Source organism: Podarcis vaucheri (assembly GCF_965113315.1).
Source record: "Podarcis vaucheri genome assembly, chromosome: 2".
Taxonomy (NCBI): Eukaryota; Metazoa; Chordata; class Lepidosauria; order Squamata; family Lacertidae; genus Podarcis; species Podarcis vaucheri.
In genome coordinates this window covers 95,880,582-95,904,719 of record NC_138760.1, presented here as the reverse complement: position 1 = coordinate 95,904,719, position 24,138 = coordinate 95,880,582, and the positions used below count along the sequence as shown (strand labels likewise).

The 24,138-nt window shown below is 40.8% G+C and overlaps 1 protein-coding gene and 1 long non-coding RNA gene across 4 annotated transcripts in view; one reads left to right on the top strand and one right to left on the bottom strand.

Annotated features, from left to right (window-relative positions):
• LOC309525497 overlaps positions 1-24,138 on the bottom strand; it is a 602,601-nt gene that overhangs the window by 180,374 nt on the left and 398,089 nt on the right. The window lies entirely within an intron of this gene.
• Positions 1-24,138, top strand: part of GRM7 (glutamate metabotropic receptor 7) — a 435,430-nt gene that overhangs the window by 389,130 nt on the left and 22,162 nt on the right. For 2 of the 3 annotated variants that reach the window (XM_082209416.1, XM_082209414.1), the window contains 2 exons: positions 11,906-12,152; positions 18,803-18,895. In XM_082209416.1, coding sequence (XP_082065542.1) covers positions 11,906-12,152; positions 18,803-18,873 — 318 coding nt within the window. In that variant the 3' untranslated portion in view covers positions 18,874-18,895. The remainder of the gene's footprint in view (positions 1-11,905; positions 12,153-18,802; positions 18,896-24,138) is intronic. The other variant, XM_082209415.1, reaches the window with a different exon arrangement.

Below are 24,138 nucleotides of genomic sequence, written 5' to 3'. Positions count from 1 at the left end.
ATTTGAATGGAGAAAATAATTACATAAACACAGGGGTGGGCAAACTGTTCTAGCCAGTGGAACAGATCATTATTTCCTCACCCCTTGGTGAGCTAAACTTTGATAGGTGGGTAGAGAAACTCATCTGTCAGTTGCCTGATGTCATTGTGTGGTCAGGTGATGCTATGCATTGAAATCCCTATTGTCAGAACTACAAGACACTGTGCTGGGCTGCTTGGAAGGCCTTCGAAAACAGCTTTACATCTTGTTTGAGAAGGAGGAAGCAGTGTCCATCCTACATAAGTAGAACCAGATCTCTTTGAAAGCATCTACTTAGTAGATTCTACTACAAAGTGTTTTCCTTGGTCATTCAAGCTGTTAATTCAGTCCAAATCTGTCTCAGCAGCATGTTCCCCAAAGTGAGCTGTCCTAGTTCTCCACACCCATACAAAGTTTGCCAACCAGTCATTACATACTGTACTGTTTTGGCTCCTTTCCCTTTTTATCTGGCAGGTAACTTGCACTGGGATCTAAAAAGCCAGTAAATTTCAGAGCCCTCCCAAAATATGCTAACCCCAACACAAGGTTTTTAAGACTCTTCTCATTTCCCACCAGATTCCACCCTGGTCATCCATGAACCCTACTTTATCACTGAGAAACCAAGCTCTATTTCTGCTTGCACTGTGGCCTGCTACATTCTTGCAGGCTTTACCCTTTGATCTATCTTGGCTTCACAACCTGGTTCTGCTCCAGAGAGGACAATTTTTAAATCAAAGTTTAGGAAGCTTGGCCATAGTAGAAATACTGCAGACTGATATGGCTTCATAGCATCTATATTATATTAGGTATATGCTTGGAAAATTGTCACTACCTTTTATAAATGAAGTTGAGAGTGCAGATAACCATAGTGGCAGTGGGAAGCTTCTAGTCTGTAGATAAACAATAATCTCATGGAGTAAATCCACCTAACTAAAAAGTGTTGGAGAACAATGAATACATTTCTTTATCCTGAACTTCCTGCTAACACATAAGTTCATTTAAACCACATGAGGGCAATGTTTGTCTTGCAATCTAGATACCTCTTGCTTGTAACTCTTTGTCTGAGTTAACTCCACTCCTAAAAGCTGAGACATTTTTATTGTTCTCTCCAGACAAATTGTCAGCTACTTATCTCTCATTTTATCTCTGTTCATCCTGTAAATAGTTCCTGCATGTATAAAGCCTTTGAACTCCAGTAACTGTAAGTGATTGTTCCAATCTAATTCACCCAACCTGCTGTTGGTTTGCAAGCCCCCTCCATAGAGGCTGGCCCCTCTCACTGTCCTCGGAGCTTGCTTACCGGTAACCTCCTCTGGCTGATATCCAGACAGACCAGGGAGATTTTGATAGGCGACATTTTCCCAAGAGTGGGTAAAATGCACAACCCCTCTCTCCTGCTTCCGCAGGGGAAAGAAAATAAGTCAGAAATCTATTTACATGATGTTTATTTCTGACATTACAGCACTAGAGAAAAACACGTCCTTTCAGTTCAGTTCTTCTAGCAAGTCTGACAAACTTCCTGAACATGCGCAAATGGAAGGTTTCAGATTACACTCTTCACAGAGACTTATCCAGCCTGTGAAGGTCCTGGGAAATTCTTCTTTCCCACAGATAGGCGCATCATGTGATGTCAACAAACTGGCTTTCTGCAGCGGTGATGTTTCCATATACTGACACCTGCAAGGTTTGCTAACACGAAAAAGGTGTGAATCTAATCCCTACCTATGCTTAGTTTACTACAAAGCTCATAATTTTCAAGAAAAACTACTCTTTCACTTGGAGCTTGAAAAAGAGGCTTGCAAATCTAAAAGATCAGTAGTGTAACCACCTGCTATGTCAAGGATAGGAAGCATCAAGCCAGGGGCCAAATGCAGGCCTCTTTGTTCTGTTCCCATACCCTTTGCAACCCCTATGCTGTGCCCTCCTTGAGCACTTTTGCTGGCTAGAATATGTTCTTTATTTATGATACCATCTCTTGCTTGCCCTGACAAAGGATGGAGTGATATGAGGCACAGAATGTAGGACATCTGGTTCTTCAGTGGCCTACTGTGTTGTACATCCATACAAACGTTTGCCTCTTGCATGTGAACCTAGAAAGTTTCACATGCAGAAATACCACCCTTTGGTTGAAAATGGGTTCTCCACCCATTTTTAAACAAAATTGTATGGGTAAATCTCAACCCACTACACTAGGAGTGAGAAGAAGAGACTAGCAAATCTAACATCAGAAGAACCAGAGCTTCTTTCAGGGGGTACTCAAGAATATGCAGTGCCTACACCTCTTTGTTATTGTTTAAAAGTGGCACTTACTGTAACACCTTCATGGTGAGTACTGGCACCTATTTGTCTAGAAAAAAGGCACTGAGAAGAAAGTGCAACCATCCTCTGTGAACACGACTATGTACAGCATCAGGCTTGAAATGTACCAGTAGTTTATAAACCAATATCTATTTTGTTCCCACTTGGACAACTCTATTATATTTTTTAATCATGTAACTTAGCATGCTAGTACAATCCCTCTTTCACTTAAGAGCAAATCAGTATGTCTGACACTGGACATGCAGTATTACCATGTGTTAAACAGCAAATGTAGTGGAAATAGCTTCTCATCATTTTCTTGTCCCTACAGAGAATATCACCTTTTGTTTAATTACAAAGCACTGATTTGACAGTCAGATGGTGCAAATGATACTCTGACATTCCTATGGAAACTTCAGAGAGGCTATTTGCATGCCTTGTTATTTTGTACAGTAATAGCTGCAATCATCATAACTACTATCATTTGTTTATCAAATGTCCCCTGGGTGCCATCATTAGTCACCGGTAAAACTTAGTGAGCTACACCGAAGACATAGCAATCAGCATAGCATTACTTTGCAGTTCAATTGCCCTTAAAAAAACCTACACCTCTTGTAGGCCAAGAGGTGTGTGTTAAACACTTGCAGTGTAAAAACTCCCACAAATGGAAATGCTAAATTCTGTGTTTGAAGAAAAAATATGCAAATGCCATAATTGCTACCTATTATCATCCTCAGATGCAGATGGAAATGCATTATGGTTTGCAGTACAAGAATATTTTGTTTTTGGTAATGAATTGCCTATTTATAGTTGCAGATAGCTGTCTCCCCGTTTACATACATGCAGTATGTGCGCGACTGTGTATATGGGCATCACTCCAAACCCAGAAGTAACCCAGAAACATCACTGAAATATAATTAAAAGGGCTTTTTCAATGGGTTTCAGTTATACGTGATTTCACTGACATGTGCGCTGCCTTGGAACGTGAGCTCAGTGGGGGGCTTCCTGTGTAGTGAAAGGATTTTGAATCGTTATTGTGGATTTGGATGAAACAGAAAAGTGATGATAGGCTTGACAATATAAAGTCATTGTGGGCTGCTCCAGGACCCTGTAGAATTGTTGTTTTTCCCCTCAACCTCCTACACTTGCACCTTTTGAATTTTCACTGTTAAATTACCCATGAAAATGTAGCTGTTGTCAACATGTTAAATAGGTGTTTAATATTTCCATTTCTGGCAACTCATTTGCTCTTGTGTGTGCGAGTGTCTTATTTTCCTAGAAAACAAAAAAAAATACATTAACACTGTATATCATCAGAGATATACAGTCTGAAGCAACTTTGGGTAAAAATAACAGGGTTAAATGGAATCATATTCTTGAAACCCAACACAAAAAGAACATATATTTCTAAATCTCTAAAAAGAGTAACCATTTTTTGTCCCATGTTTGTGTAAAGAGACAAGCCACATACATGCTTTATGTACCCAGTTTGTAAAACATCTCATTTTGAAGAGAACAGAATCAGCTCAGTAACCAAGATAATATGTGGATTAACTTGGCATTCAGAAAATCCTACCCTTGCAAATGCTATTTCTCAAGCTGCAGGAGCTAGAATGAAGCGTGGGCCCCTCTCTACAGATCTCTGCCAGTGTGTAGGAGTACCACAGAGGCCCTGTTTTGACCCAAATAGGCAGCCCCCCAAACAGGCCATGGTGGGGTCACTAGCTAATTGCCAGATGCCCTCATAAATATATGGAGACTGGCATCTCTCCCCACCCACCCACAATTACCCAGGAAGGGGTGCTATTTTATAATATACCTCAATTTACAGACAATGTTGTATAAAATGCTTTTTACCTACTCCAAACAACTAGAAGCAGTCCCACATTTTTAACAGTTTAAAACTGCTAAAAGCACGAAGATTTTACAAGGATTTTTCCTCCACCAAAACTACCACATGGACATTGGATGGAAGAGACTTGCCAGTCTATTTATGTGAATGGAACATGAACAGGATTCATCACTAGTGAGAAGCGTTTACTTGCAGAGCCATAAAAAGCTTGGTTTTTTGCTACTTCGTTCCAGCTACAGAATCCCAACTTAAGAAAGATTTGGATTGTAGAAAAGCAAGGATTTGTGGTTCATCATTGCCGACTGGAAATTCATCTTCCAAATCTAGTAGTATGGTCATGCCATAACAGTTTAAACCAAAGCTGTGGAGGAACATTAATTGTTCCAGGAACTAATCTCCCAAACAAGTGCTGTTGAAATTAAATCAGTTTACTTTAAAGAAATAGGGCGGTATCCACTGTTAGTCAGAGTAAATCTATGGAAATCAGTGTGCTTAAGTAAATTCAAGTATTTATTTAAGTATTAAATATTCAAGAAAATATTTAATTAAATGGCTTCCTCAGAGTATGACAGTTGGATTTCACCCAAATGTTTTAACCTCCCATTATATGTTCTGCCATTCATGTGAGAAAATAAAGGGCAAAGTTTTATGAAATGGACAGCTGGAGGACAAAACATAAATTCAGAATTATGACAGATTGGAATTAGAAAAATCTGGGTGAAAGATTCCCTCCCTGCCTCCCCCCAGTACATGTCACACAAGTGAATATTTTCTTTCCAATCTCTTTTTTCTGCTGCCTCAGGTATCGAGATGAAAACAAGTTCTAAACAGTTCTAAAACATATGGAATGAACATGACAGGGTTGTCTAGGCATGGAGGTGAGCCTGTAGCCTCCATCTGGTACTGCAAAACCAAGTGCAACGGAAACTGCATGTTGTTGTTGTTTTTTAAAAAAAAACCAGCCTTATGCTATTTCATGTAGACAGTGATAGGTCTTTCCCTTGGGATGTGCCTTGTGCTAAGTGGATGTACAACTTGTAAAACAGAAACAAGCACCAAGATGTCACTGAAAGTGATGACTGGTTGGTTGGTTTGTGTTGGTTTGTTTTTTAAAAATCTTCATACCACATTCACTATCCCTTGTTATTCCCCGATAATAAACTTGTAGTACCAATTAATTTAAGCATTATTTCTTCCTATTCAGAAATGCAGAAACAATGACAGAAAGAACAAAAGCAAGCAGAATTCTTGCCCTCTTTTCTGTCTGCTTCTCTCTTTCTAACTAATATATTGAGCGGATGAAGTGAATGGGCCTGAGATGTGTGTATTCAGACTGGACCTATATACTCACAGGCTATTGTACATATGGTGATGCACTGCAATATTGGAAAAGAAATGGGGGGAAATGTCTTGTCCTGGAATTAAGTTAGAGTGAAAAGAAATGCGAGCACACGGTAGAAGTGAATAAAATTACAGTGGTACCTCGAGTTATATACGCTTCAGGTTACATACGCTTCAGGTTACAGACTCCACTAACCCAGAAATAGTGCTTCAGGTTAAGAACTTTGTTTCAGGATGAGAACAGAAATTGTGCTCCGGCGCTGCAACAGCAGCAGGAGGCCCCATTAGCTAAAGTGGTGCTTCAGGTTAAGAACAGTTTCAGGTTAAGAACGGGCCTCTGGAACGAATTAAGTTCTTAACCTGAGGTACCACTGTATACATGATGTAGAGAAGGAGGATAGATAAAAGTTTTTCTGTCATAACACTGGAACACGTGGACACCCAATGAAACTGCATGTTGGAAGATTCAGGGCAGAAGAAAAAAAGCATTTCTTCACACAGCACATAGTTAAACTAAGGAATTCACTCCTACCAACCTTGATGGCTATACTCTGCCTCCTTTGATGGTTGGCCACTCTGAAAACAGGATGCTGGGCTAAATGGGCCACTGGCCTGATCTAACTGGCTATTCTTATGCAGATTGGTGTTTGTAGGTAGAGCGTGTAAAGAAAACACATTTTTAAGCTAAGGGTTATGTACCCAGAGCTAGAACTATGAACAGAGTGAAGATACGAAAGGGCATTATTGTGGAGATTTCAAGCAAGTTCATAGAAGCATAGAACGTTGGAAGGGATCCTAAGGGTCATCTTCTCCAACCCTCTGCCATGAAGGTATCTCAGCTAAAGTATCCATGGCAGGTGACCAGCCAATCTTTGCTTGAAAACCTCCAAGGAAGGAGAGTCCACCCACTTCCGAGGGAGTCAATTCCACTGTTGACCAGCTCTTACCATCAGAAAGTTCTTCCTGATGTTTAGTCAAAATCTCCTTTCTTGTCACTTGAAGCCATTGGTTCAGGTCCTACCCTCCGAATTTGGAGAAAACAAGATTGCTCCATCTTCCATGTGACATCTCTTGAGATATTGGAAGGTCGCTATCGTATCTCCTCTCAGTTTCCTATTTTCCTAGCTAAACATACCCAGCTCCTTCAAGCGTTCCTCATAAGGCTTGGTTTCCAGACACTTGATCGTCTTGGTTGCCTTCCTTGTTCCAGCTTGTCAATATCCTTCTTAAGTGGTTGTTTTGCTATGTGATATTAGACCTTTCTCAGATAACTAACAGTGTAGTCTGTTCAGAAGTCGGTCCTGTGGAATGCAATGCCTCTCCTCAGTGCCTGATTAAGTAAGAGATGTAGGTAGATGGTGAAATCTTCAACAGTACATGACAAACCACTAGTTGTGTAAAGAGTATGTATTGTAGGACAAAAACAGCTGTTACCTCTTCTTCCATCACGGGGCCATTTACTAACAGTTGCTTTATGACGATCCAGACATTCTATTGCCTTGTGAATATTTTTATGATTTAAATTTGAGTTTATTTTTAAATGGCCTTGTGAAGATTTGTTTCATTAAAAGAAATAATGATGATGAAAATAACCATTCCTTTTGATTCGACTCAGTAGTAAAGCCCCATAATAAAAACACAAGTCATTTCAGCTACCCACTTCTCGCTAGCAGAGAGACACAGAACATCTCAATTGATACAGAAAAAAACTATGAAATCATCTACTGAATGACGCTTCTTTTAAAAGTGTTAGTACAAAAAGTAATTTGTTCTTAGAGGGAGGCAATTGTCAAGTGTGACCCTGCAGTAACGTATTTACAGCCCAATTGTCTTTCTCTTTATAGGCTTTTATGGTGAAAGAGTGGTAGTCGCTAAATAAAATATGATGTCCAAACTGTGGCATTTCATAGTACAACCCCACAAGGACCTGATCCATAAGTCATTAGAGGATGCAACAGCCCCTTAGCCATTAAAATTGTCTATTTGGTGCCATATGTGCTGTTCGAAGTTTTCTAGTTAATATCGCTGCACTTTAAAGGCTATTTGCAGCATTTTAAGGTAATTTTGTGTCATTTGCATGGAGAACATGAGATTGTGGCACACATGGAAATTCAAACTGAAATATTTTATGTAAAGTAAATGTTCAAACCTAGGTACCTTTGCATTCAAATGATATCCTGAGGGTGTTCTTGTTGCTAATGTACTTTAGCAAAGTTTGATGTGTTCTTGATTTCAGGTTGATGTAACTTTGGGGGGGGGGCAGATTAAAATTCTGAATTGTTGCTGCTCCTGAACAAATGTGTTGATCAGAACAAAGCTGTCCACGGGATGTTGCACGTTTCTGAATATGTATTGTGAAACATCTCTCAGCCCAAAACTGTATCAAACATTTTTTTAAAAAAGAAGTGTATTTTCCCCCCAAATGTGCATTTTGAGAGAATATAAGTTTTAAAATGCATATTTAAATATGTATTTAGTGAGAAATTTTATCTGGATTTTTAAAAAAGGAATGCGAATTAATGTGGAAAGTAGGATGAAATGGATTTATGAGGAAACACATGTGAAAACCTCCTTGGAAGATGATAAACTCACCTTCAGTGGAGGTTTTTAAACAGAAGTTGGATGGCCATCTGTCCAGGGATGCTTCAGTTGAGATTCCTGCACTGCAGGGGGCTGGACTAGATGACCAGCTCTACAGTTTTATGCTCCTTTGCAAGAGACAGAGGAAGAAATGGGCTGGCTCATCCATCCCTAGCCATCCTTCCCTAGCCAGGTGTACATTTCGTGCACAACAGAAGCAGGTTTTGAAAGACAAAAGGAAGACTTCTTTCCATAGTGCCTTGTTGACAAATGGATTTTGCTGCCACAAAATGTAGGGATGGAACTTCTTCAGTTGAAGATTAGGCATGGAGGATAAGTCTAGCAATTGCTACAAGTCATGATGTCTACACTCTGCAGAGCAACACTAGAAGAGGGCTATTGCTCTCTCTTCTCAGTTGTGAGCTTTCCATGGGCAGCTCATTGGTCACTGGGAAACAGGACATCCAGCAGAATTGTTTTAATGATGCACAGTAGTGGTGAAGAGGCAAGGAAGACATTTCTATAAAGGAGCCTTTTAGGTCCTTTGTCAGTGTGGAGTTTCAGATCTGATACCCACTGAGAGCTGCCATGGACTCAAACTAAAATACAAATCGTCTGCTAGCTTTGGCTACCAATTTCAGGGAAGGTCCTCTGTAAGTTACCCTTTTCATGAAATTTGGCACAGGGAAGAGTAAGCTCCCATACTGTTGCAAGCTGAATGGCAGGCTGCCCTTTAATCTCAGCACACCCTCTGAATAATTATGGGGCAACATTTAATCTGCAATTAAAGCATTAGTTGATTAAGCTACTATATAAATTGATTGAGGCTTGCGAGGCTTCTTAAAGGCTCTGTAACATGAATTAGCAATTCTTCATCCTTTCCACTGTACACATGTACAGGTGGGTCACCCATTCAGGCACTTAACTCTCAGCATATAAGTAGATTTATCCTATTTGATGGGAGCAATTGTCCAAGAAGCTAAAATCATGGTTTAGTGCCTGACTGGTTTACTAGACCTAGAGCGATCACTCTTTTTTAGAAATGAGAGGAAACTTTGAGTCTGAATAGCATGAAAATAAGGGGATTTTATTCTTGACTTACACAAGAGAGTACCTGAGAAGAATGGTAATTTCCCTCTTTTTTAGTCAACATTTAACAAAAACCTAGGCCTTAACTAGGAGGACCAAGGGACGTGGGTGGCGCTGTGGTCTAAACCACAGAGCCTAGGGCTTGCCAATCAGAAGGTCGGCGGTTTGAATCCCCATGACGGGGTGAGCTCCTGTTGCTCAGTCCCTGCTCCTGCCAACCTAGCAGTTCAAAAGCACATCAAAGTGCAAATAGATAAACAGGTACCGCTCCGGCAGGAAGGTAAACGGCATTTCTGTGCACTGCTCTGGTTCACCAGAAGCGGCGTTGTCATGCTGGCCACACGACCCAGAAGCTGTCTGCAGACAAACACCGGCTCCCTTGGCCAGTAAAGCGAGATGAGCGCCGCAACCCCAGAGTCATCCACGACTGGACCTAACAGTCAGGGGTCCCTTTACCTTTAGGAGGACCAAGTTTCAAATCCCTACTAAGCTATAAAGCCGTTGGACAGCCATTATCTCTCAGGCAGGGACAGTAGAAGTAGGGACGCAGGAATATCACTGCCACTCCCTGGGATAGTACAGGGCTTGTTCAGGATGGCGGCAAGTTTGAGAATTCACAGATGCACCAGCAGAAGCCGTGGATTGGCTCTCTGATGCCCTACACAGTACTGACCTCACCACTACCCTGCTCTACCTCTTTCATCATTCAAATAAGTGACATGAAAACTGATGTTTAAAGGCCAGCTCTGCCCCTCTGCTGCTTCATCATACCAGCGCTCCTGTACTTAGCCTAACATGCTACTTGGGTAGTTGCCTGAAATCCTTGGAGGAAGAATCCCCCATCCTAGTGGGATGTCCGTCCTAGTAAAAATGCATAAGAAGATAATGTTGGTATCTTTGTGTTGGGAGGAAGAGCAGCTAGCTACATCCCTGGTAAGAAAAATGGAAAAGTGTGCTTGAAACATACATTCGCACAACCCATGTAAGTGGAACCGGGATGAGTTGTGGTGAGGATCTTAAGGTACCAGTGGTGTTGGCTGTAGGGTAGACTTTACAAAGAAACTCTGCCTAAGGTTTTGTTTGTTGGAGCTTAGTCAGACAATACCTGGGATTGTTGTTGTTGTTTAGTCGTTTAGTTGTGTCTGACTCTTCGTGATCCCATGGACCAGAGCACGCCAGGCACTCCTGTCTTCCACTGCCTCCCGCAGTTTGGTCAAGTAATACCTGGGATTACAGAACTTCAAAGCCTAGGGGTTTCCTTGAATTGAGCTCTGTGGACTAGCTAACATACTTCCCGCTTCAGCAGGGATCAGCAAACATTTCCACCAGTGGGCTGGATCGCCACGCACAGGAGCACGAGAGAGAGCGCACACGCGTACGCATGCACACACGCCCGCCGCTCTTTCCCCACTGGCTTTCGGAGCCATGGTGGGGGAGGAGGCGACACCTGCAGCTTCCTATTGGCTGCAGGAGCTTCCTGCAGCCAATAGGAAGCTGTGGCTGCATCCCGGTGCACCGAGCTAGCTCCATGCAGGGACTGACCAAGTGGGCGGCAAGGACCGGGGGCCAGTTTAACAACCCCCTCAGGCAGTATCCGGCCCGCAGGCTGTAGTTTGCCAACCCCTGCCCTTGAGTGTTAAAATCAGTTTTAAGAACTTTGCACAGCTAAGCTATGGTTAGTGTCCAGAACACTAATAGATTAATTTTTTTAAGGCGGTTGAAAACTCCTGGAAAAATAGAGGTGTGATTTGACAAGAACAAAACTGGAAGCAAAACCGAAAAGACTGAGCCAATGTTGCAAACTGGGAGAGAAGTCTCCCAAACAAGATGTATTTTTCCAAAAAGCTTGCCAAGGAAGCTCATAAATATTGAGTTGGTTCTCGGAAATTTGCCTGTTATATTCCATCACCCAGGACTCAGCATGCAGTCCCTTTGTTGAACTGAGATGACTTACACAACTCCATGTCTTAATCTTTATTCCAGGAGACAATAAGCTCTGTCAGAAATAGTTCAGTGAAGGGAATTATGTACATGAACATATTTTATGATGAAAAACACCAATTTTGTAGACTTACCTGAGAGTTAAGTTCTGTTTGATATAATGAGATTTACATTGTGTTTACACATAAGATCATATGAGATTTCTAACCTAGAAATATTTGGTTTTACTGCAAAAGTATTTGCAAACTTGACAGAGACTTGTTTATTTGGTCTTCATACGGTGTGAAAGTGTGGGTAGGGATCATCCACCGAAGCTGAATGACAAGAAGATTGAGGGCAGACAATGGAAGTATTTCTTCACTCAGTGCATAGTTAAGCCATGAAATTCACTAGCATAAGACTGAGTGATGTATGCCATCTTGGATAGCTTTAACAGCAATTTAGATAAATTCATGGGAGAAAAGGCCACTAATGGTTACTAGTTCTGCTGGCTATATATTGCTTCCAATATCAAAGGTAGGAAAAGAGCTACTGGAAAACCCAAATGGTAAGAGTAAGCACTGATGTCCTGCTTATTGGCTTCCTACAGTTACTGTGGGAACAGAATGATGGAGCAGCAGCACTTTTTCTATGGTGAACCGCTACTGCAAAATTCAGAGCAAGGAAAACAAACTATCTTGTAGTCCACCCTGTTTCAAGTTATTTCAGAGGCACCTCCTTTTTAAGGTGCTGTTGTCCATTTCTCAATCGTTATTCAACAGTGTCCTCGTGTGTTCTTTCTCCTAGGTCTACATACAAACCACCACACTTACAATATCCATGAATTTAAGTGCTTCAGTGGCCCTGGGGATGCTTTATATGCCGAAAGTGTACATCATCATCTTCCACCCTGAACTAAACGTCCAGAAGCGGAAGCGCAGCTTTAAGGCAGTAGTGACAGCAGCAACCATGTCGTCGCGACTGTCACACAAAACTAGCGACAGACCAAATGGGGAAGCAAAAACAGAACTCTGTGAAAATGTAGACCCAAACAGTAAGTAATCTCGAACTTGTTGCTTTCTCTGCCGGTGCTATGCTAGGGGTCATGTTGAGAAGTGCCTTCATAAGTTCTGGTCTCCTATTTTGAAGATTATACACAGATATCTAAAGGTATCTCATCTCTGTGGGAAGCTCTTTTTATGACATTTATTCTTTCTCCATTGCTCTTTGGCTCTTCCCACTGAGAGCGACCCTCTGCGCTACTCTTGAAAACCACAAGCATTTATTCCTCCTTGCCTCACCTTCTCTTTTAGGAATAGGCTTCCAAGTATAGCAGTTTTCTTTCATAATTGACCCCAATGCTGTGCCCTCATTCACACCTGCCCTATATGACTGAAGGTCTTAAATGGAGAGGCAGGACATCTGCCTGGTGGTCCCTCTCCTTTCTGTGTCTGACTTACTTGGCTAATTCACACATCTGTTAATCTCTGTGGAGGCATTTTCTCCATGCTTATATCCAGTACTGAAAAGTAGGAATACAGACATAAATCACATTTTTTTAAAAAAGATACTATTATTATTATTATTATTATTATTATTATTATTATTATTATCTCATGCGGTTCTCAGAACTTAAGACTAAAGCACTCACAGGCAACACAATCTCTGTGCCAATTGTGAGGAAAGAGAAATTTAAAAAGATTTATTTTGATTGATTTGTCCTCTAAAGTAGATGTTATTTGGTGTTCCATAGTACAACAAGTATGGGAAAGAATCACAAGCTATAGACAGTGCTTAGTTAAAATCAGTGTTACTTCAATACTGACAGGATTTGTATTTGTTCATTTAGAAACCGTTCTGGTTCTGTGTTGTTATATGGAATATGGTATATTCAAAATTTCTGAATGAAGCAGTGACATTTTGCTCTTTCAATGAGTAGCACACTCTAGGAATGAGCGGCACAATCTGGGGTTTTTTGCATCAAGAGAAATGACATTCTTCCTTTAATATCCTCAGAAACAAACTGTTTGAAAATATGCAAATTTATTTAAATAGATCGATTAAAAAGCAGATGATTGATTAACCATTTTGACTGACAGCCCTAATAATAACCTGAGGGCTCATGTTAACTTGAATGTTATACACACATGCAAATTTGATGCAAATTATATTAGAAAACATTTTAGTAGATATGGTTGTCTTCCTAAGAAGAGTCTATAAACTCAAACTTCACATTTGTCAACAGCAATTGAAGTGTCATATAACAGAGTCAACTTCAGGCAACTTCTTTCAGTGCCTTGCAGAAAGGCTTTTGTGTCCTATGGAGTGTCCCAACTTCCTTACCCGTTAAGGAGATTAAAGGCATTCTCCTGCTAATTCAAAAAACAATCAAAATCATAAGGCAGCCTTATGGGCTTGGCTTAAATGTGATTGGCAATCACACATAAAATTCTTATGTTTACACCTTGACTTTCAGAGACATTGGGTTATACCCAGTGCTAATGCCAGCCATTGAAATTAAGGGATTTGATTAATTCAAGCCCATTAATTTCAGTGCGTCTTCTCTGAGTAGGACTAGCAATAGATACAACCAACTGGGTGGGATTCAACTAATGAGTCCTGTCTGCAGAAGCGCTGTTTGCACAACAGAAGTTCCCACCCTTTCTGCCCCCCATCCCCAGAAATTGACCTTGGGATAGTGCAACCAAGTAAAAAAGGATATTGGGGGATTGTTCTATCTAGCAAGCCAAAATGTGGCCTTAGTGAAATGTGGCCTTGGCAACCGAGGGAGCCTCTAAATTTACATGTTGGTTTTAAAAACTCATAATAGTCTCAGAATTTTATCAGGAACTACTTATTGTCCCTTGCCCAGCTAAAACAAATTCTAAATCAAATTAAAAGCATGAATGGAGAAGTTGTTGTCGCTGCCACTTACCAGCACTAGTGCAGAGAGATCTGATATCTCATGATGCCGGAAGCCTGCATTGTTTCTTATGATCCCACAAGTAAAACACGGTTATCATTCTTCATTCATCTTCTCGCCCTTTGGATCCTAGGGTGTAATTCCCTATGAAATTGCCAACAGCCAATCTGTATGTGAGTCAATAAGCTATCGTTTCAGAGTGACACTTAAAATTAATTAAACTCTCAATAAAACATGTTGGAAGTATCTTGTTTCGTACACCTATGCAATTTTTTTCTTGCAGATGCACAGTAATCACCAGTCTGTCACAAGCAGGCCCATCTATGTTATTGTTTCTTCTTCTCTCTCCCCCCCCCTTTCATATCTTAATTACAGAATACACAAAAGTTGCAAAAGGGGATGAGATCTCATTTATCCCACTTTGCTTTATTTGCAGCGCCAAATGCAATTATCTTTAGAACTTGAAAGGTGTGTGTAATTTCAGTGCTGCTCTTTTTTGGACCTGCTCTGTGGTTACAGCGAAACTTTAGAGGAGGCAGGAGAAACACCTTGCCTTCAGGACCACCAGATATATAAATCCAAGTGCCAGTTGAATCTGTGCACAGGTAGTCCACACAACCAAGGTCCCCAAATTCACAAGCATTGCTTGTGATGTCACAGGCTCCCCTTCCTTCACGCATTTGCCATCCATGTGGAGGAAGCCTTGAAAGGGCTCATATATCGAAAACTAAAACGTGCTGATTGAGGTCTGAAATAGCTCCAGCTAGTTGCAACCTGTGAGATGGAGCACACTAAAATACTATTCTGGCATAATCCCAAATCATTTCAATGTATATTACTCTGAAACAGAGCCTGATGACTTGCATACTTAATTTAGGCATGAAATGTTCTTTAAGAGCTATCTTTGGTTTAACAAAGGTTGTTGCTGTGAGGTGTTTGGTGGGATTTTACAATGTGTTCCTTTATTTAATGAAAAGATGAGGTTTTATATCCATGGGCTATATCTATCCCCACAGGAGATTCATGTACCTCAAAACACTAGATTGTTTGGTGACCAAAAACAATAATAAAAAGCTAGCAATTGACTGTGTTATTTTGTTGCTAAGAGTTTAACGTTTAACACACAAAAAACATATTTATAGTGCAAGCAGACCTCACAATTGGTGCATTTCATAAACGTAAGAGAGGCAACATGTTTTAATGACATACGTGCCTCAGGTAAAGCACTGATAAAGGGGTATATGAGGTTGCAACAAATTATATGCAAGATCACCTCATTATATATTGCTCCATCTTCAAGCATTTTTTCCTCCCTACAACCTCAAACACCAGTAGTTATAAAGGTAATAAGGGGTTTCTAATAATATGTTTCCTAATTGATCTTCTGGCAGTGATTTACTGAAGGCCAAAAACAGTGTAAGTGAAGGTTATTGGGACCATTCAGTGCACCATGGGACTGACCAAAGTGGAATGGTGGGGGACCATTACCTGCATGTGATGCTCAGTGAGTCTTGGTGAATGGCATGAACTGAGCCCTTCACTAACAAATGCAGTGGGCAGCTGGTTGAGATGCATTCAAATATGAATCCATTCATATACGGCTGTTTGCTTCCACAGAAGTTTTCCCAAATGGAAGTGGGATGGAGGAGATTTTCACATATTTCCCCTTCCCTTGCACTCCTGCCCTCAAAGCACTTCCCACTCTGTTCCAAAGACTCTCTTGCCAGTCCTCTAGAGCAGATTTTCAGAAGGGGCAAAGGGGGAATTAGTGAAAATCACCTCCCTCTTGCAGAAACCTTCACTGTATCAAAGAGCCTTCTATGGCAGGAGGCTGAAGTGGGTGGAATCCAAAGCTTTTTCCTGTCTTTTAACAACGTTAAAAGTCTCGCTAATCACTAATACTGTTATCATCTGATATGTGCATGTTCTCCTCATTGAGCAGCTTTGCTTTGCTATTACATGTTTGCATTATAAGTATTTTCCATATGTGATTGTGTTTAGAAATAAGTAAATCCAGCAGTTTATAATGAGCAGAATTGTTGGAGGCACTGTTACTTCTTCTCTTAAATTGTTCATTTTCTCTCATGTGTTTCACTGGTTGAATTTCACGGTTATTTGACAAAATAACTCATAGTGTTATCATTTGAATAAGTGAAGTGTATGTTGTTCTTGATAGAAAGTGGCAAATTTGGACAAAAGCAAATAACTCACCATATTTATCTTAATTTCGATGTCTGTGCCTGTTGTCTTTAGCTTCTTTAAAAAAATTAATATATTTATGAAATCAGCAATGAGAAATAAGATCTCACTTCTTCCTTAATGAGAGGGTTCCCTTAAAAAAAAAAGTAGAATACTTCTTTTCAGAGAAACTACTTCTCAAATACTACTTTCTTCAGAATGTTTGAGAAGCAAAACAATTTTCCTCCAGGTATGTGACCACATCAAGGCATTATATTAAAGCACCCACCCACCCCTTGGGTCAGAAAATCATACTACGTAGAGTTCTTACATAATTGTGCCAGATAATAACATTAAATTCATTGACATAAACCTTCAAACATCAAGTGAATCTCCCTAAGAAATCACAATTCCATCACAATTTCTCCTATTTGAGTTTAAGTGTTTTGTGATAGAGCTTGGAAGTAGCATGTCAACCCTCACAATCAATGAAATTTGCATGGTTGTGTAAGGCAAACATCATTTGTTTAAGTGGAAGGCCAGCTGCCTATTTTTGGGTTCTCACCTTGGGGTCTTTCTTTTGAGACAGTAAAACATTCCTTACACACACACACACACACACACACACACACACACACCCTGTTAATTTCCTTTAATTTTTCTACCCACATACCTGGAAAACATGTGTCTATCTGTATGTTTTGATTTTCTTATGCTTCAGAAGGCTCCAAAGCATGAGCCTTCACTTAAGGAAAAGTCATTGCTGCGTATTGAGTGGAGATGGAGAGTGTAAAGAGCAACTGAATGGCCACTGGATGCTGGAATAAATGGGCCTTTGGCTCAATCCAGCAATATATTTTTTGGTTCTTAAGAAGCATTGGCAAGGTCAGTACAGTGCCAACATACCTGCAGAACCAGGCCAGTGCTACCTTCAGAGCATCTCCACCATACTGACCTCATCTCCGCTTCACCTCTTAGTCACTCAGACACAATATACAGCAGAGATGCAGGCAACCTGAGGTCAGGTAAGCAGTGGCTCCCCTCTTCTCCATCTTCTATTAAAAGCATTCCATGTGATACTTTCAGAATAGATGTAACACAGGCAACCCCAATTCTGGCAATGGACTCATCACTAAATGAAGCTTCCATGTTGTCTTCAAGTATAACCCCACATATTACAATGATTACAGCTTTAAGTACAGTCATACCTCGGGTTACAGACGCTTCAGGATGTGCGTTTTTGGGTTGCACACCGCACTGAACCTGGAAGTACTGGAACGGGTTACTTCTGGGTTTCGGCACTCGCGCATGCGCAAAACCACTAAATTGCGCTTTGTGCATTCGCAGAAGCACCGAATCACAACCCGCATGTGCGCAGACGCGGTGCTCCGGGTTGTGAATGCTCCAGGTTGCGAATGTGCCTCCCGCACAGATCATGTTCACAACCCGAGCATCCACTGTACTGTAACTAAATCAGGAGGCCACCAGTGTGTGAATCACCACTCTTTTTTTCAAGCCGGCAAGTTCTCAGCTGGAGGAGTTGCCTTCTTGACCACCATAACTTGGACTTCAAAATAAAATCAGTGCCTAAATGTGCTTCAAGAGTAGATTTGATACATTTAGGACTTCTACCTCCCTCACATATACTCGTCTCCTCTGAGTTAACATGGAATATAATTTTAACCGAAAGTGCAGCACAGACAGGCAAAACAAAAGCTTTGTTGCCTCCCTCTCTCTCAAGGGAGATTTTTTTTTGTAAGACTTCATTTAGGATGTTTGTGACGTGAAACATGGCAGTTAAGAACCTACTCTGTCTGTGGAATCCCATCAGTGGATTGTGAATGATGTACATGTGAAATGAAAACATCCCATGTTCTACTTCAGAGAATGAAGTAGGCCCCACGATGCAACCACTGCTCTGCTGTGCCGTTTCTTTCGTTTGTTCATTTGTATCAGTTCCTAACATCATTGGCATGTTGTTGCCTAATTCATCTTTTTATGGTGGGTAATGGTGGGAGTTTCATAAAACCAGCCAAACGAGAGAAGTATGGAAGACAGTGAAGACTGATAGCATAGCTGAACATAGGGAATTAGATTCTGGATGTTAGCTGGTGCAAACAGTTCCAGGCTTTTCTGGAATGCATCCAGTGTATTTCTTTGAAGTGTAGGCACCTTCTCTTATGTTCAGAGGTACCTGAAGCCTTCTGTGAACTGATTTGTTCATTGTCAATTTACAGGACTGTAATTTGTGTGTTGCCATATCCCCAAACTTTATAGTGTGACTAAACCTAGCTCATAAATTAAAGGTTGATATTCAACATCACACAAATGGGCATCTGTTCACACAAAGGGACTTCCCCTTTCTCTCCCCCCCCCATGTAACTCTGTGTTCCCCAAAAAGGTATGGAGGACCCCAACCAATAACCATCTATAACAGATTTTGAAGTCATGCAGGGGGCTAGAAAGAGGAAGAGACAATGGGGAAGTCCGAATGTGAGAGCAGAAGTCCTTTCCGCTGCTTGATGTCACCCCCCCCCCCCCAAATTACCTTATCTATTCAAATGTGTGCATTATATATACCAATATATTTACTTTTCCTGTAGACTGCATACCACCTGTAAGAAAGAGTGTACAAAAATCTGTTACTTGGTACACTATTCCACCTACAGTATAGCTCTTGCCTGCTTTCTTAGAAGGTAAGACAAAGATCTAACTTTTACTGCTTAATTCTTTAAAAAGTTTTTTAAAAGCAAGTTAAATGTCAAGAATGTACATTTGTTTCAATGTAATAATGGAACTAAAGATGTCAGATTAATCAAAACAAGTCAACAAAGAAATAATATGCAAATGAAAATCTTAAGGGGAGGCAAAATCAGCCAACGTGAGCCACCACAAGAGCATAGAACAGGATTGTGGAAACTCAGACCCAGGAACCAAAAGTTGCCTTTGGGCCTTTCCTTAGGGTTACAGTTCGATGCCAAATATTGTCACTATGAGCAGGTTCTCCAGAAACTTATGAATTATGAGAAGCTGTAGGGGGTCTTCACATGACACCCTCCACATGTATTTGATGAAGGGAAGGAGGGTCACAACTGTGGGCCGTACCCCTCTCTTGCTGGCACTCCACACAGCAGGTCCCTTCCAGTGACCATGTTGGTTAGAAAGGATACTAAATGTGTGCAGTTCTACCTTGTGTTCAAGCACCCTGGACTAATCAGGGTTCCTAGTTATTTAAATGTTATACGTTGTATATATGTGTATACGGCTGTATGCACACTGAGTCCTTTGTCAGCAATAAAAGGGGGCATGGCCTGCAGGTTGACTCATGCTCCCTCCTATGCATTCATTGAACACGAGAGAGAGGAAGCCATGTGAAGACTATTCTGTGGGGTGGGATTAAGTTGCTCAATCTTCTGTGGTTTTCAGCATTGTAGCTAGATTCCTGAAGCATGCAGCGTTCAGTGGGGAAAATACAATTATACGTTAGCTGTATCCTCCTCAGAATTTGGAAATAAAAACACCACAGCAATGTAAGCTTGCTGTCTGTATATTCACTAATGTTGCAATCCTATAAAGGAGTAAACCCCAGTGAACTTAAGGAGGCTTCAGTTCCAAATGGGCATGTGTAGGATCACACTGCACATAAAGGTTTTGCATACACAGCTAAAAAATTTTTCATTATAATGTATGGGTTATCTTTACAAAGTCTGGTGGAAATTACTTTTCGGTGACTTCAGTTATTGCAGCATTGTTTGGAAAATGTATGGGTCGTTTTTGTAATCAACCCAATCTAACAAGTTTTCATTTCAACTTCTGAAAAAAATAATAGAATGGGAGAGCAATGGTAAATTTAATATAGTTAAATGAAAAATGTTGTTAAGCATGTATTTAAATTCTTCTGTCATAACACAATAATCTTATAGTGGACTCATCAGAGACATCCAAATGGCCGAGTTAAGAGTCAATGTAGCAAGAAAGAAGGGATGTTCCTAACAGCAACAAGCAGGACTGGTTAAGACTGCAATCCTATGCCTGATAAATTAGTACAAGGAAGTCACTGAACCTTCTAATGTATAGGGTATAAGCACTGGACTGTAGAACACTGATTTCATTTCTATAAAAGAGGTAATTCTCCATAACTTTTATGAGAATCTGCTGGATCAGATCAAAGCCTGTATAATCCACCATCCTGTTCTCACATAGGCTAACCAGCGCCAGTGGGAAGCCCATTCACATGAAAACCATGCTATGGTCTTTTAAGCACCAGGTGAAAACCTCCTTTTCCCCCCAGGCATTTGAATTTCAGTTGCTGTCATTTTCCTGAGCTGGTTTCATGCTGGTTTGTTTAATGCTGTTTTTAAGGGGGGCGGGGAATGTTGCATGGTGTCTTGCCTTACAACTAATTTTTAATGCATTCTGTACTTTATTGTGTATGTAAACCATGCAGGAGGACTGAGTGGACAATATACAAATGTAATAAATATTTTCCCTAAATAGTTTATTTAAATTGCTTGAACAAAAGCTGGAGATGAAAACTTACCTCCTTCGTTGTCAGAGCAGAAACTGGAATGAAAAAGCCTTCTGTTCTGCCTGGGTCTCTCTGAAGTGTCGCACCAGGAAAGCTTCAGTTTCCCCGAGTTTCAAGCCAGCAGCTATTTCACTCTCCTCATACACGATTTGCCCTACTTTTAAAATAGGACAGATATTCACAGCTCGGCTTTACCTGTGGTCCTTTGGCATTTGAATTTCTTCAGCAGCAATATTTGCTTTATAAAAAACAACACCCTAACCACTTAGTAGCTCTTCTGTATTCCAGAGTTATTTGCCAACAAGAGGTCAGCTAGTTCTTCAGCTAGCATACAGCACGATACATTTATCTGAACCCACCCAGCAATAAACTGTTTTAGATATTAGATTCCTGATTTTAAGAAAAATGACAGGATCCTGCCCACCTTCCTCACCCCTTTGCATTATCTCACTTTAAACATGTCGTGCATTTATCAGACCTGAATTTGGTGCCTTAAGTAAGGTAGGATATTATAAGTCCAGCTTTACAGGAACTGAGTTAAAGAGATGCTCACTCAACTGAGATACAATCCTAAGTCAAAACCCAGAGCCAAGCACCTGGGATTGTTGTTTCCAAAGCAACAGCAGCATGGTCCAGTACCTAAGCAGTATCTAACATGTATCAGCAGGGGAGAGCAATAGACCACAGCTTTTCAAGAATCATTTTAGCCTGAAGCAAAGCTTTGTTTCCCCCTTTTGAGCTCCGTACCAGTGGTGGGTGTTCTTTTAACTGTGTCTTACTGTGAGGATAACAGAAGTTTTAGCTTCTTAGGCTTCAATCCTAAAACCACACTAAGTCCCACTGAACACAGTAAGACCTATTTCAGAGAAAGCATGCATGGATTGTGTTCAAAGAGCTCCTTACTGCTCTTTGGATGCTTTTCTGGACTGCTTAATTTTTAGAAGACGGTTGCTTGTTGTCGTTTATACAGCCTTCAATCCAGGGCTCCAACACAATTCACCATGTTGTGCTTGCCAGCACTGAGAGCTTACCCCTACCACCAGCAAGGGGAGCCCATTGTAAAACAGGGTGGGGCTTTGTATTACAATTCAGTCCTCGCCTTAGGCTTCCCTGTGCCCTGTCCTCCTTGGAATGAGTGTGCCACTGTGCATTAGAAGTCACATGCAAAGCAATGTATTCACATGTAGAATAGCACTTGCTTCACCCAGAGCTGGATTTAGGTTTGAGGAGGCCCCAAGCCAATGGTCAGCAAACATTTTCAGCAGGGGGCTGGTCCACTGTCCCTCAGACATTGTGGGGGGCCGGACTATATTTTGAAAAAAAATATGAACCAATTCCTATGCCCCACAAATAACCCAGAGATGCATTTTAAATAAAAGGACACATTCTACTCATGTAAAAACACGCTGATTCCCGGACCATCCACGGGCTGGATTTAGAAGACGATTGGGCCAGATTCGGCCCCCAGGCCTTAGTTTGCCTACCCATGCCCTAAGCTCCTGAAGGTATTGGGCCCTTTATATGTCCAGCTGTCCTTTGTCAACAACAAATTGTCACTGTTTTTTGTGTTGAATATACGCGATATGGTAATTTATGAACCTAATAGGTATCTAAAGCCATTTGAACATAACGAATAGGAGCCTACACAACACAAAACACTGTTGCTGTATGTAGGTTTTATTTTATTTGATTTTTATCTTATATTTTGGAAATGTACATCCCGTTTTTCTTCCTTGAAATTTTTTTGGGGGCCCCCTTGTTTAGCTCATATGTAAATCCGGCACTGACTTCACCCCATCTCACATACAATTAGATGGTTGACTCTTTTGACAATGGCCACATTCAAATGATCATACTCTGGCTTAATAAATCGAGGTGTGTGTGAATCTTTCAGCCACATGCTCCATCCTTACATCATCCTTTCCTTCCTCAATGTGCTGTGATAAGACAGGAAGTTAACTCTTGTTTTCCATTTTGTTGGAATTGAGAAATGGACATTACCAGATTTGGAACAAGCTTGGATCCTAAACCACAATTCTTTCAGCTGTTTGTTGGAGAGGACCCTTAACAGCATTGCTTGCCCTGCGAGTCAATGATTCAGTGAAGCCCAAGTGTCTGCATACTGATATGATACCCTGCCTGGGGACCTGAGTTTAGGTGCACTAAAAACAAGTCCATTGATTTCAACAAGACTGATAGTAGTGCACAAAGTTAAACTGGTGCAGCATATGTCTTTGTAAGGCTGGACCTAGGCGACATAATCCTCAAAGTGTTCTGCGGCATTGGAATGAACAGAGCTTGTTCCAGCAAGGTTTTTAAGGATCAGTAGCTTCATTTCCTAATACATTGCTGCAGAATGCCTCTCCATCTGGGCAGTTAGAGAGCTGTTCGTTGCCTGCATTAGCAATTCACATAATTATTGATTACAGCATTAGCCCTTACCATCTGTAAGGTGTTTCCTAAAGGCCAAGCTATGTTATCCTGCCCACATTAGCTGCTGTATTAATTTAGTTGTCAGTGGATATTTCAGCCCTCTGGGCGTCTCTGCTTTATTTCCATTCATTATATCATTTTCTTTACCCTTTGGAACTCAAAACAGGTGTTCATGCTAGATAGCCTGATGGGGAAATTTTTTTGTGGGCCTTAGGCTTCCTATGTGTCTTTACCTATACAGATTTTCTTTGAAATGTTTCTAATTACTTAGAAAATTGCCTGGAATTAAAATAATTAACACCATGTTTTCAGTAAATTTTAGAGCCAATAGTGCCCCAGCAAATGTATAGATTTTGAAAAGAACGACTATACGCAGAGGGATATGTTCAAACAGGAAAATGTTTGCCTGTATCATGAGGTCTTGGGCAGTTTTGGTGGTGCCATCAGGGCAGGACTTTGGGGCAAATATGCCAGGCAGAATGAACAGGAGGCTCAGCAGGGCCATCTCACTTACATTTTAAAATAAGTGAAGAAATATAGTAGAACATTAAGTTCAAAGACTAAATCATCTAATTGCACTACTGGTGAGTTTCCCTGGAACATCTGGATGAACATCGATTGCTGGCTGAAATGGCTCTTCTACTGAACAAGGATTTTTTTAAATATTCTTCTGGTGTGCCTTTCCTAGCCTACTTTGTTAGGGGGAAAGACCAGGGTGTTAAATCTACATGATTCCCCCCCCCCCACTAGCATTCTTTAATTCTAATTGATGGTGATGATGGTGATATTTGAACATACACATCCCAGATGTGTTAGAATGGTAAGGCTTATCAGATTGAGCTAAGAGATAACTATGATAGGGAAGGCATGTCAGAAAACACAGTAAGTGTAGGTGTGTGAGATAAATTGTGTGAATTGTGTGCAGCCCACGTCTTTATTTTTTAAAAGTGCCTGTGTGAAAATAATACAATAGCCCAA